At 45.6% G+C, this 18426-nt stretch overlaps 1 protein-coding gene across 1 annotated transcript in view; it reads left to right on the top strand.

The window, feature by feature from the left end:
- The window catches only part of ABCA4 (ATP binding cassette subfamily A member 4), a 176384-nt gene that overhangs the window by 85026 nt on the left and 72932 nt on the right, over positions 1–18426 (top strand). The window contains exons 15-19 of the mRNA XM_043962651.1: positions 4158–4379; positions 8119–8323; positions 10807–10872; positions 15034–15123; positions 16921–17095. Coding sequence (XP_043818586.1) covers positions 4158–4379; positions 8119–8323; positions 10807–10872; positions 15034–15123; positions 16921–17095 — 758 coding nt within the window. The remainder of the gene's footprint in view (positions 1–4157; positions 4380–8118; positions 8324–10806; positions 10873–15033; positions 15124–16920; positions 17096–18426) is intronic.

Genomic DNA, 18426 nt, shown 5'->3' with positions numbered 1-18426 from the left:
GAGAAACTCATAGATGAGTGGAGAGGCTTGGTTATATGGGCCTCCCACTAGGGTAGTTCCTTCTCTCTCTAGGGGCCCCTTCTTCCTTCCTTCTAATCTCTTATCCCACCCTTCCCCCATCACCCGAATTCTGAATTTTCTCAGCACAATAAAAGCTTAATAAATGCTTGTTGGCTGACTTGAAACACTCAAAATTAATTTGAACAAGGATCTGAATTGGCAACAAAACATTGCCTTGGCAGTTGCTGATAAGTGACTTTTAAAATCTACTTTCTTCACCATGGAACCCTAGGATCCCAAAGCTTTGAGGAAGCAAGGTAAAGGAAAGTTCACCCCAAGTTCCTTACCACACATGCGATCCTTGTGGGAACTGGAATGTCATTCTACTATAGCCAGGAACTGGGCTTGCCAAGTGGAAATAGTGTTCCTTTGATTGATTCTCCCATCTTTCCCTAACCCTCCCTCCTCAGTTTCACCAGTCTGGAGGAAGGCAGGAAGCAAGAACAATGGGAATTCCTTTTGGTTATTCCAGTTATTATTAAGAAAAAAAAAACCAAGTGCTGACATCATTTTAGAAAATGGTATAAGGCAAGCTAAATTAGCCAGGGATGGACAGGGAACTGCTCTGCCTTGAACTAATTAGGTTTATTCAGTATTTTAATTCCACAGAATCACAAAACTTTGGCACTCGAAGGGACCTCATTTGTTTTTTAGTCCTGTGTCCTTATTTGAAGGGGTTTTGTTTTTTAGGTAGATAACCTTTGATTTATGTGGAGAATTTCCTTAGAATGAAAAAACGGGTAGAGAACCCAGTTTCCCCTAAGCCTAAGAAGAGGTACAATTGTTTCCATATTCCGCAGCCAAATACAATCTGTTTTATGTGTTCATGTACATACATACGTATGTATTGCATCTATATGTAATATGTGTGCATGTCTATAAAACATGTATATATCCATATAAGGGCAGCTAGGTGGCTCAGTAGATAGAGCACTGGGCTTGGAATCAGGAGGGTTTATTTTCATGAGTTCAAAGCCAGCCTCACACACTTACTAGCTGTGTGACCCTGAACAAGTCACTCAACCTTGTTTGTCTCAGTTTCTTCATCTGTAAAATGAGTTGGAGAAGGAAATAGCAAACCACTCCAGTGTCTTTGACAAGAAACTCCAAATGGGATCATGAAGAGTCAGATACGACTGAAAAACAACTGAACAACTGAAGAAATCTGTATCTATACCTGTATCTGTCTATATCTATATATTTATATACATAGTTTTCTATAAAATATATTTTAAAATTTAACAAGCTTAGGGGCAGCTAGGTGGCGCAGTGGATAAGCACCAGCCCTGGAGTCAGGAGATCCTGAGTTCAAATCCGACCTCAGACACTTAACACTTACTAGCTGTGTGACCCTGGGCAAGTCACTTAACCCCAATTGCCTCACCAAAAAAAAAAAAAATTAACAAGCTTAAAACTGTATTTTTGTATAAATATTTTGAATATCTAAAGCCTGAGGTTCCATTCCATAAAGAAAGAGTGTGGTCTCCTGTGGGTGGATAGGCCATTCTCTTACCCCTAGCTCTGAACTTAGCTTTCCCCCAAACCTACCATTCTTCTAAACTTCTGTTACTATGAAGGGTACCATGATGCAGGTTCAAAATCTTAGTGTCTGCTCTCTTCCTTTTCATTAACCCCACATATCCCATCACTTAGCAGATCTTGCTGCTTCCACAACTTTTCTCACATCCATCCACTCTTTCCTCAACTACTGCAACAGCCTCTTAATTGGTTTTCCTATTGTCCCCATTTCAGGTGAGTGATATTTCTGAACTCCTTTCTTCCAAAATGGTTCCATGTCAGTCCCACAAAAAACTTACAACATCAATAAGAAAAGCCTGTTTCCTGAAGAATGCCTCTATAAGCTCTAGGAGATATAATTGAAGCAATCTCAAGGAGCTTACATTCAATAAGAATGCAATTAGCACTTAACCAGTCCCATACTAGTGCTGGGCCAGTAGGTCATTCCTTTGAAATTACACTCCTTACTATGTCACCAAAACCATTATAAAGCATGAAAGATACCAGAATGACACCCTTATATTTCATTGAGTTAATTTAGATTACCTGTGGTTGGGAAAGTAATAGTGAATTTGTAGTAAGAGGACCAAGGTTCAAATCTCTGTTCTATGACTTACTCTCTATGTTACTTTAGATAAGGCAATTAACCTTTCTAATTGAACCAAGGTTCCTTCCAGTTCTAAATCTTTGATCTGACCAAATTCTGAGTGATCTGATTTATTCATAAAAATATTAATAGGGGGCAGCTAGGTGGTGCAGCGGATAAAGCACCAGCCCTGGATTCAGGAGGACCTGAGTTAAAATCCGGCCTTGGACACTTGACACTTACTAGCTGTGTGACCCTGGGCAAGTCACTTGACCCCCATTGCCCCACAAAAAATAAAATAAAATAAAATATTAATAAATTAGTGTGAATTAAGGGGTAAAGGACTAGGCTTGGAGCCAGGACACCTGGCTTCCAGTCCAGCTCTGATGCTTGTTAACTGTGTGATCTTAGGGGAAGGACTTAACCTCTCTAATCCTCAGTTTCCTTACTTGTCAAATGGGAAAAAAGATTCTACTTTCCTTACAGGGTCATTGTGAGGAAACTGATTTATATAGATTTTAAAATTATGGAAATGGACATTAGTTTATAATATGTTAATAATGTGATATAACATCAATTATAATATAGTTATAATAATACCTTATTATTATTTAATAGAATCAGCAAGCAAATGCGACATCCTCATTTTACAGATGAAGAAAGTAGGGCCTAAAGGATTTGAGGGATTAGTCCAAGATCACACAGATGGGGAGTATCAGAAGCAGGCTGTGGACCTCAGACTCTTGAACTCATCCTCATTTACTGAGCTGCCTCCTGGGTCACCCTAAAGTGTCTGTTTGTTTTTGTTTTTTAGTGAGGCAATTGGGGTTAAGTGACTTGTCCAGGGTCACACAGCTAGTAAGTGTTGTGTCTAAGGCTGGATTTGAACTCAGGTACTCCTGAATCCAGAGCTGGTGCTCTATCCACTGTGCACCTAGCTGCCCCACCCTAAAGTGTCGATATAGAATATAGACTACAAGTTCACTGAAGGCAGGGATGATCACTTCTTTTGTTTTCTCATGATAACAGCAATTAGCATGTATATAACATCTACTATGTGCCAAGCACTTTATAAATATTATCTTACTTGATCATCATAACAAACATGGGAGGTAGATACTATTATATTTCCATTTTACGGGTGAGGAAACTGAAGAAAACAGTGGTTAGGTGATTTGTCCAAGGTCACACAGCAAGTAAGTGTCTGAGGTAGTTAGGAACTCAGGGCCTCCTAACTCCATGTCCAGAGCTCTATCCTCTGCACAACTCCGCTGCCTCAAAGCTGGCTGGCTTACAGTGGGCACTTGGTGTTTGTTGAATAGTTGAATTAATGACTAATAATTTGGGTGATGTAATTCTTGGGTCACATATTTCCCAGGATCATCACCTTATATCCAGTAGGGGTTTTACTTATTTACTTTTAGTTTTTTGTATTTTTTGTTTTGTTTTTTTTTGACACTGGATCTCCTTATCTCAATCAAGCTAGAAGGGCAGTCCTCTCTCATTGGCCCTACTCCTCTGATAATTGACAGGGAAACTTTAGTTTGTTCCACTTCCAACCTGGGCTGGTTTACCCCTCCTTGGGCAGCATGATGGCACCTTGTTTCTAGGGGCTCGCCATGTGGACAACAGACTTTGCAGATACCCAATCTACTTTAGTTGGGCTGTAGCTCAGAGCCCCCAAACGTGAGAGATCTGCTACCCTTCACTTCCCAAGTAGCAGGAACTGCCAGCATACACCCCCATACCTGGTGGGATCTTCTTTTTAAAAGGTGCAATGATTATTTCATCTGAAAACTTCACGTCTTTTGATCATCTATCAGTTGGGGAATGGCTCTCTCAATGTCGTCTTAGTCTCTGAGGATAGACTCTCAAGTATGTACAAGAGGTTGGTAGGAGGGAGCTACTGAGGCATCTGGCAGAACCTAGTGGAATTGGCTTCTTGCTGCAGCGGGGTGAGGTTCACCGGTCTTTGTGATGCCTTTGATTGCAGCATGGTCGAGTCCTGCACTACAGCAACCCAGTCATCCTCTTCCTGTTCCTCTTGGCGTTCTCCATTGCTACCATCATGCAGTGCTTCCTCTTCAGTGCCTTCTTCTCCAAGGCCAACCTGGCAGCAGCTTGCAGTGGCGTCCTCTACTTCACCCTCTACCTGCCTCATATCCTGTGCTTTGCTTGGCAGGAACATATGACAGCCCAGATGAAGGAGATGGTGGTGAGTATTTTTCTCCTTCTCAGATGGGATAGGATATGTCCTGGCGTTGGCTTAATGCCTGTTTTCTGAGAAGTGTTGATTGGTACCTATTGGCCCAGAAGTATCACCTAAGAGCAGCTTGCCTAGTTCAATCATTTTCACTTAAGGCTAGCACCACACACTGAATCAAAGACAAATAGAAAGAAATAAACCCACAGTTGAGGGAGGTGGGAGAGGTATGGGAACCCAGGAATACTCTGGAAGGGGAGGATGAAAGAGAGAATGATGCGGAAAGAGCTCATCCCAGCCTGCTTCCTGGTAGTCTAATATTCACACTGATTATCCTTACTGACTAGACACTAAGTCCTGCCATTTCTGTGCTGCTGAATCACTTTGAGTGTTTTAAGTGTTCTCTAAAATTAGCACTCTGGGACAAAGCACCGATGGCCTCACCCTTGTCTGGCCACTTGATCACATTTGGTTTTGGCGAAAAGCCACAAATGAAGGGGTAGAAATAAGTTTCTTGTTCTGAGGCTCCTCACATTTGCCTTTGTGCCGACCTGTCAGATCAAGCTGAACTAGAAACAATTTGTAAAACTCAGATCAGCTCTGTAGTCCATGGAGCTCATTCAAAGATCCAGAATGGCCTTTTTCCTTGGCTGCTTCCTTTCTCTGACTCATCAGTGACATGAGTGGGACAATGGAACAAGTTAGGGATTCAGAGTCTGACGAACTAGGTTCAAAACCTGGCCCTGCCACTTACTACCTGGGACCTTGGGGGAATTGCTAGTGTCCTCTGTGCCTCTGTTTCCTCGTGTGTAAAATAAGATTTGGACCAGATACTCTACAATGTTCCTTTTATTTCCAGATCTATGTTTCCACAATACTTGTATTGTTGATTAAGTTTCCAGGATCATTTTTTTAGATTTTCCCAATGGAATCCCCCTCCAAATGTCCTTAAGCTGAAGCCCTAGAAATGCATGGATAAAATGGATAGCCTGGCAAATCCAATAAGGTAGGGAGAACAGGTCCGTGGAGAGCAGGGATTATCTTTTCAGTCCAGGAGACTTCAGCAATCAGCTCTGCCTTCCCTAGGATTCTTTCCAACTATCCCCATCTCTGATGGCTCATTTAACCAGAGTAAACTGCCTCACTTATCCCTTTGGGGGTACTTCTCTTACCCCTCCTTTCTTCTCTAAATATCTCCATTAGCATTCCTTCTCTCCCCGCCAAATCTGAATGATATCTGTCACTAGTTTGGAAAAAGACAGAATACTGGAGCTCCAATAGCAATTACCATTGCTGTTTGCCACTGATTTCTGGCGTTAAACGCATAGTTAATCGTTGGTCTTGATAACACCACCTTTTCCAAACTGCCCACGATGATCAGACAACAACAATCCCTTTCCACTCAACATGTGGGCAGAGTTGGTCAATTCCTGTGATAACTGGGCAGACAGGAAGAATGCTGGGAGGATTCTCCTGACTTCCACATCTGCCAGATACAAAGAGACCATTCATACCCAAGCTTCCTCCTGAAGCACGAGCCTCAAACTCCCCTTCAGTTCCTCAAAACATTCAAGGCCTTTTAGTAAGTGAGAACGATACATCAGGGCCTGGATGAGTGGTGATCTCAGGCCAGTGGCTCGGTGGAGCCCTCATGAAAGGGATCCCACTCCCCTTCTAAATTTCCTGTGTTGATACCATGGGGAATTCATCCACCTGGCTTGTTTTCCATGCAAACAGCCTGAGAAAACAAAGGCAGTGGTCTTTAGTCTGGGGGTGACAAAAGGTGAACAAACACTTACCAGGAGGCTTTCTTTGAACTGCCCTTTTCCAAAAACTGGAACTCTCAAATTTGTAGCCAAGTCTGCCACTGCCTCAGCAGCTCTGCTGAATCGCATTTGAGCTGCTGTGTAGATTCTGGTCATTAGGGAACAAACATTTCACTCTCTCAGTTCTGTAGACGAGTGGAAACACAATCTTGCCCAGAGAATAAAAACTGATTTATAATTGGCACCATTTTTAAAAGAGAGAACTTTTTCTTCTTTGACAAACCTGCTGTCCTCTGAATCAAGCTACGGTTTGTCTTGGCTTTCCTTCTCGGCTTGATTTCTTTTCTTCTGTGATGTGAAGTGGTCAGAGTGCCGGACCTGGGATCAGAAAGATCTAAAATCAATCCCTGCCTCAGACACTTATCAGCCATGTGACTCTGGGCAAGTCGCTTGATCTCTCCACCTCAGTTTCCTCATCTGAAAAATCGGGATAATAATAACAGGGGAGAGTGAGTGAGCCAATGGCTGTTGCCCCACTGTCTCACCGGCACAGGGTGTGATTGTGAGGGCAGTCTGACCATGTAATGGACCATGTACAGGGCACAGGCTGGTATGATGGCACACCCTGGCATGCCTAGACCATGCTCTATGATATGCCAGTGATAACTAGCATTTAAATAGTGCTTTAAGGTTTGCAGAGCATTTCACAAATATTTGACTCGTGAGAATCTTATAAGGTAGAGTGCCAATTTTAAATCAATTTTTATTCTCTGAGCAAGATTGTAGAGTTCTCGACTCATCTAGAATAGGACCAAACAGGCTTTGGTATGACACGATCTGCAGTATGTCAGGGAAGGGGCTGGGGGAGGCAGCTGGTGGGGTTAGGGCCCTGTTTTACTTTGGTACGCTGCTCTTGTTTTGTTGTGGGGAGAGGAAGGGAGGAAGTTGGGAGGAATCCTAGACACGGCATTTCATGAGAAACTACCAGTGTGGAAATCCCTTCTACCCGTACAGGTCAGCAGCTTGTCTGCAGCTCATTAGTCCTGGAGAGTTGCCTGGAGTCAGGAAGGAAAAATGACTTGGTGAGGGTACTCCTCCTAGTATGAGTCAGAAAGGGGACTCGAACCCAGGTCCTTCCTGACTCCAAGACTGACTCTCTAGGCAGCGTGCTATGCGGCTTCCAGTATTCAGTGCCCTTGTGTTCAATGTGATTCAAAGGATCTTAAATTCAGAGCCAGAAAGACCTTGGTCATTGAGTCCAATCCCCTGGAGCAGAAATGGAAAGGCCTGCTAGGTCCCAGGCCCAGCGCTAAGCACTGGGGATGCAGCTACAAAGAATGAAGCTATCCTTATTCACAAAGCGTCTGCAGCTGAGGAAACAGATCCAAAGAAATGAGGTGCGGTGCTCAGTCACAAACTGGTTAAGTGTCTGAAGCAGGACAGAATAACCCTAATAGTGATAACCAGCAATTAGGTAGCATTTGAAGGTTTGCAAAAGGCTTGCTGAATACCTCATTTTGTCCTCCTAACCACCCTGGGCGGCAGGGGCCACAGGCCCATTTTACAGATGAGGAATTTGAGACACAGAGATTCAGTATCCAAGGCTTAGGTCTTCCTGATTACAACTCAGTGCTCTATTCACAGCTACACCCAGCTATCTTCAACCCAGGGCTTCTGGCTTCTATTAACTAGGGGAAGAGGTGGTCCAGGCAGGCACCTGGCAGAATTCCTAGAGGCCTCAGGGTCTCCATCACACCTTTGATTCCCCATCTTTCTCCAGCTATCCCGTGTTAACATAGTATCCAGCATACAGTAAGCACTTAATAAATGCTGATTGACTGATTGACACTGGAGGGAAATACACAGGCCTTTGCTTGGCACTTTTTCTGCTCCCTACACACTTGTGTTTGTCATTGTGTTATATGAAGGACCCTCCTACAGGTCCCAGAAGGCCTGCTCTAATATCTGTGACTTTTTTTGCCCAGAGCCTGCTGTCTCCGGTGGCATTTGGGTTTGGCACTGAGTACCTGTCTCGCTATGAAGAGCAAGGCCTTGGACTCCAGTGGGACAACATTGGCAAGAGCCCCATGGAAGGGGATGAATTCAGTTTCTTGCTCTCCATCAAAATGATGTTGCTTGATGCCGTGCTTTATGGCTTTTTGGCCTGGTATCTTGACCAAGTGTTTCCTGGTGAGTAAAAGCCTACCTAGATAAAATGATGTTGCTCGTTGCCTTTTATTTATTTATTTATTTATTTATTTATTTTGCCTCTTTAAGGGAAAGCCTCCTAGCCATGCCTTCCATTAGTTGTTGTTTTGTTGTTTAGTTATTTCCGTCACATCTGACTCTTCATGGCCCCATTTGGGGTTTTCTTGGCAAAGATATGGGAGTGGTTTACCATTTCCTTCTCCAACTCATTTTACAGATGAAGAAACTGAAGCAAACAGGGTGAAGTGATCTGCTTAGGGTCACACAGCTAGTAAATGTGGGAGGCTGGATTTGAACTCACAAAGATGAGTCTTCCTGACTCCAGGCCCAGCGCTCTATGCACTGTGCCACCTAGCTGCCCTGCCCCGCCCCCCTGCTGCCCCTCCCCCTTTAGTTGTACCTCCCTTCATTTTTCTGCTTTCATTTATAAAGGCAATGCCAAAATGGATATTTCTTTCAGCAGTAGGTCTACTTATTGGTGTTTGGACCAGAATCTTCTATTTAGAGGACCAGCTGCTCCATTTACGTCTGTAGATGGTCTAGTAACTGTGGGATTCTTAGTACTTTTTGCTACTTTGCCACCATCCCTGCAGAAGCAGAAATGGTGGACAAATAGGACTAAGGCCCATTTTGTTTCTATCTTGATATGATGAGGCTCTTCCTTCCCTCAGGGCAGACATATCCTAGGTTCTTCTGTCTCTCCCCATATTTCCCCCATTTCACTATTCCTCATGTTTCATGGTAGGGTTCTCATCAAATGATGCCGAAGAGCAAATGTAACCCCTGGGATGGTCATTCTGCCCACAGGGCTTGGAAGCAAGCTCTACCCGGGTTAACAAGATAAAGCTCCTGGAATCATATAGAATCTTAGAGAAGGAAGGACCTTCCATGGTTACCTTATCCATTCCCCTAATTGTACAGATAAGAACACTGAGGCTCAGGCAAGTTAAGGGATTAGGTTAGGGTAGGAATTTGGAGACAGGTGGTGGGACCTGGTTCAACAGAGGCAAAGTGGCCAGATGCCTTAATGGTGGCTAATAAAGCCAATACCTTCCTAGAATGCCCAAGATTCCCAAAGCCCTGCATTTCCCAAGCCCCCAGTGCAGCGCCTAGCATATATAGTAGGCACATAATAAATGTTTATTGATTGATTGATTCTTCCTGCCTGCAGCACAGCCCTTTCATCAGTGCCGTCCAGCACAATGAAAGCATTTTAGTTAAAGGATCATCTAATTCAAAAAACAGCATTTTCCTGCAGCTGGAAAAGGCCTACCTTGATTTAAGCGGCCTTTAAGTCAATTAAAAACCAGCTTCTGTGCTTAAACAGTGGGTGGGTATTTTCTCCATCCATATCTTGCCTAATTCATAGGGTCTTAAGGGAAAGGGAGTCACCAGCAGGAGAGAGTGAGCCTGGAATTGACTGTGGGACTGCAAAACTCAGGGCTGTTTGACCATTTTAGGGAACTCTTGGTTAGTACAAAAGAAGAACAGAGCCATAAGCAGGGAGCGGCAGTGGAGCCTGCTGAAGAGTGATAACAGCGCTCACACGCCTTCGGCAGGGAGGACAACTGACTTTAGAACCTCATTAATAAGAATAATTCGTTAATATGGCAAGCTAGGAGAGGACCCACTTCCTCTCCAGGACAACTATGCCCCAGGCGGCCCACCTTCCCCTGCTTCCTCCCACTTCTAAGAAAAGTTTATCCAAGGGTGTCTCTACACATGGGGGTGGGGGTGGGGGCGAGGCTTGGGTGGGGTTAATGTGCTAGAAGCTCTGTCCCCTCCCACTTTTTTTCACCAGGTCCTTTCACAATCCCCAATCAAATCTGTATGCAGGGTTTTTTTTGAGGGTACCTTTCCGTGACTCTTTCCCTAGGCACCAAAATTGCCCATTATAGCTGAGGAAGCTAAGAAAACTCCACAGTCTTGCTTCTTTCCTACCCTCCAACAAGTGGTTCCATTAGGGTAACAAAATGATGGGCTACACTGCAGATGTCCAACTTTTGATCTTCTAGAGCTGCAAAGGGCCCTGGAGACCATCTGCTTGAACCCCTTCACTTTACAGATGAGAAAAGCGAGGTCTTGAGAGGTTGTGACTTGCCCAAGGTCACACGGTAGCATGTGATAGGGCTTTGATTTAATTCAGTACCCTCCCCACTGCACCAAGCTGCTCCTATCAGTGTGGGCCCGTCTCTTTCCTGTTTGCTTCAGCATCCCAACTTTCCTGAAAACATAAGAAAACCAAGGCCCTTTGGATGAAAGCCTGCAAGGCAGCCAGTCCTCGTGGGAGGCTGCAGTTCTGGTGTGTTATGGCTAGCGAAACTATAAATATCTGTAATTACAGTCTGAGATTCACCCAGATAAGGCCGAGGCACTACAAGAATGGAGTTGGGTGTGCCCCGTTAGAACATTTAGTCTACACCTCCTTGTTGATGTGCTTGTATGTGTGTGTATGTGTATTTCAGGGGACTACGGAACACCCCTTCCTTGGTTTTTCCTTCTGCAAGAGTCCTATTGGCTTGGAGGTGAAGGTGAGTTTTGGAAACCTTTGGCCTGGAACTAGCCATGCTGTCCCATCCTCCTGTTGAGATGTGACTGGGCGGCTCGGCTTCCTTTCTGGAGCAGCTGGAGAAACCCCAGTGGGAATGGCAGCAGCTGCCTTTGAACCTGGGCAGCCCATTATTAGGAGGCTGTCATTAGTGAGTGAGTCAGCCTGTCACCCCAGGGCCCTCGGTTGCATTGCAGAGGCATTTGGGCATCTGAGAACATCCTCCACGTGAGATGTCTGATAAGCCCTTGTATTCATGACAGCATGAGCAAGGGAGATTGAGTCACTCTCTCGGGAGAAGCCTAAAGCCAGCAGCGCTTTCACCCGTGGGTGCTAAGGACTGTTGAACGTTCTGGGGGATGGGGGCAAGGAGATCCCTGGAAATCATCGAATCAGTCACACAGTTCCTGAGTAAAGAGGACTTTGAAGATCAGTTAGCACAACCCACTGCCCCATTCATAAATTTCCTCTGCGGTGTCTCTTCCCACCCCCCAAGGGTCTTGCTTTTCTATTCCTATCCCCAGCATTAACAAAGAGAAGGAAGGAAGCATGTATTAAGTTTCTCTCAGGCACTGTCCTAAGCCCTTTACAAATATTATCTTCTTTTGATTGTCCCAGCAAACCCATGAGGCGGATACTGTTATGATCCCCACTTTACACTAGAGGAAACTGAGGCCAACAGAGGTCAAGTGACTTGGCCAAGTGTCTGAAGTTGGATTTGAACTCGGGTCTTCCTGGCTCCATCCTCTGTGCCACCTCATGCTTTGCACTTACTAAATGCTTAATCCATGCTTTTTCATTTGTTGGTTCATTTTCAGAGGTTCTTTAATTTGTTGTTGTTACTGTTGCTATGGACCCTTTGGGCAGCCCAGTGAAACCTATGGATCCCTTTTCAGAATAATGTTTTTAAATGCATGAAATAGGATACATGGAATTACCAAAGAAACCAATTAGATTGAAGTCATTTTTTTCTTCCCATCCAAGTTCATGGAGCCCCTGAAATCTATCTACAAGGCATCTGTGGACCCGAAGTTGGGAATCTGTGATTCTAATAGTTCCAATCTCTGCCCGAATGGACTCTTGCCCTTAGACTCCTTAGCTTCCTTTAAGTCTTCACTCAAATACCACCTCCTCCAATCTCACATGTTGCTAGGATCTTCCTTCACAACCCTGACTTTATTGTGTGCTTACTCTGCATGTATTTTTGTCCAGGGTTAGGCAAGAGTCATGTACCCACTTTCAAAAGACCTGGGTTCAAATCCTGTTGATGCCATGTACTGCCCATGTGACCACAGGCAAGTCACTTTAATATGTCTGGGTCTCAATTGCTTCTTCTTCTTTTTTTTGGTGAGGCAATTGGGATTAAGTGACTTGCCCAGGGTCACACAGCTAGTAAGTGTCAAGTGTCTGAGGCCGGATTTGAACTCGGGTACTCCTGAATCCAAGGCTGGTACTCTCTCCACTGCACCACCTAGCTGCCCCCTGCTTCATTTTTTTTTTTGTGGGGCAATGGGGGTTAAGTGACTTGCCCAGGGTCACACAGCTAGTGTCAAGTGTCTGAGGCTGGATTTGAACTCAGGTCCTCCTGAATCCAGGGCCGGTGCTTTATCCACTGTGCCACCTAGCTGCCCCGCCCCCCCCCATTTTTAAAATCAAGGACTTGGACTGGTTGGTCTTTGACTCTATATCTTTGATCTTACATGGGTTTTCTCCAATAGAATATAGGCTTCTTTGTTCTATCTTTGTCTCTGTATCCTCAGAGCTTAGACAAGTGCCTAGTACACAGAGGTAGATTAATAAGTGCTTGTTGAATGAATGAAGAATTAAACCTTTCTTTAAACCTCCTCTTCCTCTTCCGATCTATTTGCCCAGTCTTCATCCTCTCATATTCTTAAAAAGAACAGGTGGTTTGCCCAAGATGAAGTGACTTCCAGAGCTTCTAGGGGGTTAATCCTCAGGACAAATATTCTAAGGTCCCTTCGCTGTTGACACTAGTACACATAAGGCCCAAAGTGAGGAGAGATAAAGGCATTTGTTCTGCCATGAAGCTTTAGATAAAAGTTTACCCTTCCCATTGATCAAGGACACCTGGCCAAGGTAGGGTTCTGGAATTAAGGAAGGATACTACCCCCCCCCCCTTTTCTTTTCTTTTTGGAATCAGAGGACAGAGGCAGAGAAAGAAACTTGAGGGACAAAGCCTTAAGCCAGTTCCTGGGCAAAGGAAGTGCTCTCAACTTGGAATGTGAGAAGCCCCCCCCCCCACTCCTCCCCCCAGCCTCAAAAAGTGCTTTGGGGTATTTCTTCTGTAGTGGCTGCTTGGGCCTGGGTTAGCCTTCCCCAGGAAGACCCTGCAAACAGTCACATAGCGATTTGTTCTCTTAGGGGGATTATTCTAGGGCTTTCATAAAGCTTAGGTGATTTTTTTTTAATAATGTAAACACATTCCGACAGCTTGGGGTTTTTCCATACAACTTCTCCTATTTTAAAATATTTTTAGCCGATCAACAAGCATTTATTAAGAGTTTACTATGTTCCAAGCACAGGGATAAGCACTAGGGATATGAAGAAAGACAAAAAACAGTTCCTGACCTCAAGGAGCTTACATTCTAATAGGGAAGAATAAATTATTATTATTATTTTTAAAGATAATGAGGGGGCAGCTAGGTGGTGCAGTGGATGGATAAAGCACCGGCCCTGGATTCAGGAGGACCTGAGTTCAAATCTGGCCTCAGACACTTGACACTTACTAGCTGTGTGACCCTGGGCAAGTCACTTAACCCTCATTGTCCAGCAAAAAAAAAAAAAAAAAGATAATGAGCAGGTTTCCATCAGAGCCGGGAATCCTCTGTGCAGAGGGGCCCTGGGATCCCTGGAGAAGCCCTTGTTTGTTCCAAAAGGCAGAAAGCCTGTCTCTGGAGCGTCCTTATAAACAGGTTGTCTGTCCTTTACAACTCATCACATCCCAACCCCACCTCATCATGAAAATGCTTTTCTTAAGAACCACATCCTTCATCAGGAGGTCAACAGCAGAGAGGGACATGCAGAAGGAATTGCCCAAATACCCCATCCTCATGCACACACAGCCCACTGTGATCCTGGGGGATCTCAGCAGTGGGGTGCTCAGGGACAACTGGGATCAGAAACGTAGAACCGGAGGAGGCTTTAGAACTCATCTAATCCTACCCCCTCGTTTTAATAGATGAGGGAACGCAGGCAATCATTTTAGTTCCCTCAGAGGAAAAAGGACTGGCCCAAGGTCACAGAGATAGTAAATAGCAAAGATCCCACTTCCAAAGGCAGTGCTCTTCCCACTATACCCCTCACCTTCCCAATTTCTCCAGGTAATTGTCTAGTATGTAAAACGTGTAGGACCCAGAAAGTAAACAATGAAACCTACCTCCCCGTTCCAGGTAGAGAAGCAGGGGCTACTAGGGCAGAATGTTATATACAGATTCAGGTGAGGTAATTGTATCAAATGATTTTGTACGGGGGGGGGGGGGGGGCACGCGGGGAAGATTGTTTTTTTTTCTCCCAAAGAAATGACTATGATATAAGAAGAAAACAACAGTCTTTCCTTAAAAATGGCAAAGGAACCCTGCCCCGTGCGAGGGGGCCACTCCTACACCCCCACCTCCATCTCTGCCACTTTCCCCGCCCCCCCCCCCCCCGCCTTAATGGGGCCCTGGACTGGGGGGAAGCGCAGTGCATATCTGAAGACCAGATAAACCTTGTCATCAAATCAAAGTTAAAAGCGCCCTCCGGACAGGCTGTTCCACTTCCTGGCACATCCCAAAGCACGGAAACCGTCTGACTTCAAGTGAAGCTCGCATTACAAAGCCCTCTGGAGCAGCAGTGACTCCTGGGCACGGTTGCGCAAGGGGGCACCCAGAGAGCCTGAGTGAAAACTCTGGCTGGTTTCAGTACGTCACAGGCTGCTGCTGAGTCGCGCAGGGGCGGCCGGGGGTGGGGGGACCTACCCCGAGGGGGCCTGAGGCCGAGAGTGCTGACTTAGCTGTTTGTGTCTGCCTTCCCGGGCTGCTTCTCACGGGGAAGGCTCCTCTCGGTCTTATCTCCTCTCCCGCCCCCTGACCCTTCCCAGGTCTTAATGGGAGAGTTAGCTAACTCTGACTTTTGGTCCCTGTAGGATGTTCAACAAGAGAAGAAAGGGCTCTGGAAAAGACTGAACCCATAACAGAAGAAATGGAAGACCCAGATCACCCAGGAGGGGTACACGGTACAAACCCTAGAACGGGAGTTCTTAAGTTTCTTTTGTGTCCTGGACCCTTTGGCAGGCCGAGGAAGCCTGTGGGCCCCTTCTCAAAATCATGGCTTCAATCTGTAAAGAAAAATATATAGGATTAGAAAGGAAACAAATTCCGATCTAAAATAGTTATCGTGTGTGCATGTGTGTGTGTGTGTGTGTGCGTGTGTGTGTAAAAGTTCACAGGCCCAAGATTGAGAATCCTTGCCCTAGACCAACAGGGAAACCCAAGCAAAGGAAAAGGAAGGGGGAAGTGTATGAAAGATGGAAAAGGCCAGAGGAACACATCTAACTTGGGTGAAAGAAAGCCCAGGGAAATGAATGGTCCTCATTGACAAAAACTAAGACCTGACCCTTAGGAAAGGGCCGGTTGCACATGCGCACAAAAGCATGAGGCAGGGGGAGCCGGAGGGGGGACGCCCAGACGTGAGCACACATTTCCTGGAGAAAGCCTATCTCCAAAGGTGGCTGACGTTTTTATGCCCTTGGTAGGCAAATCCCAAGCGAGCTGCACAAATACACTGACTTCACTTCCGAGGATTTAGCGAGAACAATCAGTGTGGGTCACTGGGCCCCGAGACGGATATGAGCCATGAGGAAAGGCAGAAAATATAGCCAATGCCCCAACCTTACGTGCAGGGTGGCGAACCGGCTCCAAGGAGCCTTGGCCTCCTTCAGCTGTGGTCCAGAAAATCTGGGAGGCCCGTCGGTCTGCTCTGTTACCTAATGATTCCTGACTGGTTGGCCCAGTCAGTTCAAAGACGTCATTTCCCTACCCAAATTCCCATCTTTTGTGCCAGGATGACGTTTGAATTTTCTTTGAAAACCTAGTTTCCCTGCTTTACAGCCTGGCATTGTTGGGGTTCGGGCTGCCCACATTAATATTGCCTCCACTTCATCTGGGGGAAGCAGCATGGTGGGTGAATGGTGCCCAGGTTTGGGCAAGCTGGATCCTACCACTGTCCCAGCTACTGTTTCCTATTACTTAAGGCAGGAGTGGAGTGGTCAACAGAGCCAGCCTTGGAGTTGGCAAAACCCAGTCTTAACGCTTACTTTGGACACCATAGATTATCTCATTTGATAATTCACAACAACTCTATGAGGTAGATGTTGTTATCTCACTTTGACATATATGGAAACTGGGGTTAAGAGGTTAAGGGACTTGCCCAGGGTCACACAGAATCTGAAGCAGGATTTAAAGGCAAGTCTTCCTGATTCCAACTTTAGCACTGCATCCTTTACTCCCCTAAATGCCCTTGAAGAAGAACTTGGAATTCTCCCAGGAGATTCCACTTGGGATGAAGTCCACCATAACCTTTGGGGAGCAGCGTGCTGGCAATGTTTAACCAGCTCACCAGGAAAATGTTTAACAACCAGTTCCCCAGGGAAAGGATGTACTCATGACATAATTTTTAAGTTTAACCTGCATTATTAACATTTTCTTCATCATGTTCTTAAGTCTACACAGTCAATAAAACAATAAGTCAAGCCCTGAGTTGTGACATTTGCCAATTTCTGAGGTATAAAGGCTCATACTGAAAATTTAACAATCCATTCTCTGGAGCCAGTAGAAACTGGGTCCAGAACACTGCTGCCTCTGGAGCCTGGGCTGGTGGGGAGAGCAGTGAGCCTAGGTCAGGAGACAGTTCTTACCTAGGGAGAAAGCAGGGCTGATGGAGCTTTACCATCAAGGGATCTAGAAATATTACACTATGGGACCGAGCAAGACCTACACCCTCCACTCATCTGTCAACCTCTTTTTTTTCCAAGATACCTTCTTTGAGAAAGAGCTCCCGGGACTGGTCCCTGGAGTGTGCGTGCAGAATCTGGTGAAGGTCTTTGACTACCGAGGCAAGCCGGCAGTGGACCGCCTGAACATCACTTTCTATGAGAACCAGATCACTGCCTTCCTCGGGCACAACGGGGCTGGGAAAACCACCACCATGTGTGTACTTGGGGACCCAGCTAGAGCAGCCTCGGGTTTCACCTTGGGGTGGGGGTGGGGGAATGTACTCCTCTCCCAGGGAACCCTCCTTCAGCATTTGGCTGGGCTGCTATGAGATGTGCCAAGCATTTTCAGATCCCTTAAGTGGTTAGTTGCGGGGAGCTATGAGGTACAGTGGAAAGAGCATTGGGCTTGGAATCCACGAGACCCGAATTCAAAACCAGCCTCAGACACTTGCTAGCTGTGTCTAAGTCACTTAACCACTACCTGCCTCAGTTTCTTCAACTGTAAAATGGGGTTAATAATAGTACCTACCTCCCAGGGTTGTTGTGAGGCTCAAATGACATAATAATTGTAAGGACCTCAGCACAACGCCCAGCATACAGTAAGTGCTGAGTAATAAGTATTTGTTCCCTTCCCCTCCAATTATCTTTTATTTTTGTTGGATCTGGGAATGTTGGGGGGAGGTCAGAACCCGAGGTTCTGATGGTATAGAGAACTCCTGGTGAGGAAACCCCCTTCTACCAACTCAAGTTGGCAGCTCCCTTCCACTTCTAGTCTTAGAGAGAATTGTCTGGGGTGCTAAGAAGTTAATGGACTTGGCCAGATTTCGATGGCCATGATGTGTCTGAGTCAGGACTTCCCCAAAGTTCCTCCTGATACAGAGAAGAGCTCTCTATTCACCACACTGTGACGCGCCTCTTGGCTTTGCTTCTTCAGAGCATCTTCTCTAGAAACCGTGCTGTATCTCCCCAGTAGACTGTAAGCCCTTGGAGGGCAGGCACCTCCATTTTTGTACCCCCAACAGTGTCTCGAGTACATTAAGTGCTTAATCAGTAGGACTGCAGATTTAGAGCTAAAAGTGACCTTGGAGGACATTTGATCCAACTGCTCATTTTACAAATGGGGAAACCAAGGCCCAGGGAGGTGAAGCAATTTGCCCAAGAGGATGCCGGAATGATGTCAGAGGTGGGATTTAACCCAGGTCCTTCTCTCCAGAGCCAATCATCTCTCTAGGACACCACACTGCCTCCTTTGATGTGGTAATAATAAACATTTATTTAGCGCTTTCTATGTGCTAGGCTCTGTACTAAGCACTTTGTAATCATTGTTGTTCAGTCATGTCCTACTCTCCATGACCCCATTTGGGGTCTTCTTGGCATAGATACTGGAGTAGTTCGCTATTTCCTTCTCCAGCTCCTGTGATAGATGAGGAAACTGAGGCAAATAGGGTTAAGTGACTTACCTAAGGTCACACAGTTAGTAGGCATCTGAGGCTAGATTTGAACTTGGGAAGATGAGTCTTCCTGACTCCAGGCCTGGCACTCTAT

This window comes from Dromiciops gliroides, chromosome 4, assembly GCF_019393635.1.
Source record: "Dromiciops gliroides isolate mDroGli1 chromosome 4, mDroGli1.pri, whole genome shotgun sequence".
Taxonomy (NCBI): domain Eukaryota; kingdom Metazoa; phylum Chordata; class Mammalia; order Microbiotheria; family Microbiotheriidae; genus Dromiciops; species Dromiciops gliroides.
The sequence above is the reverse complement of the archived record's forward strand: the minus strand, read 5'-3'. Positions and strand labels throughout refer to the sequence as shown.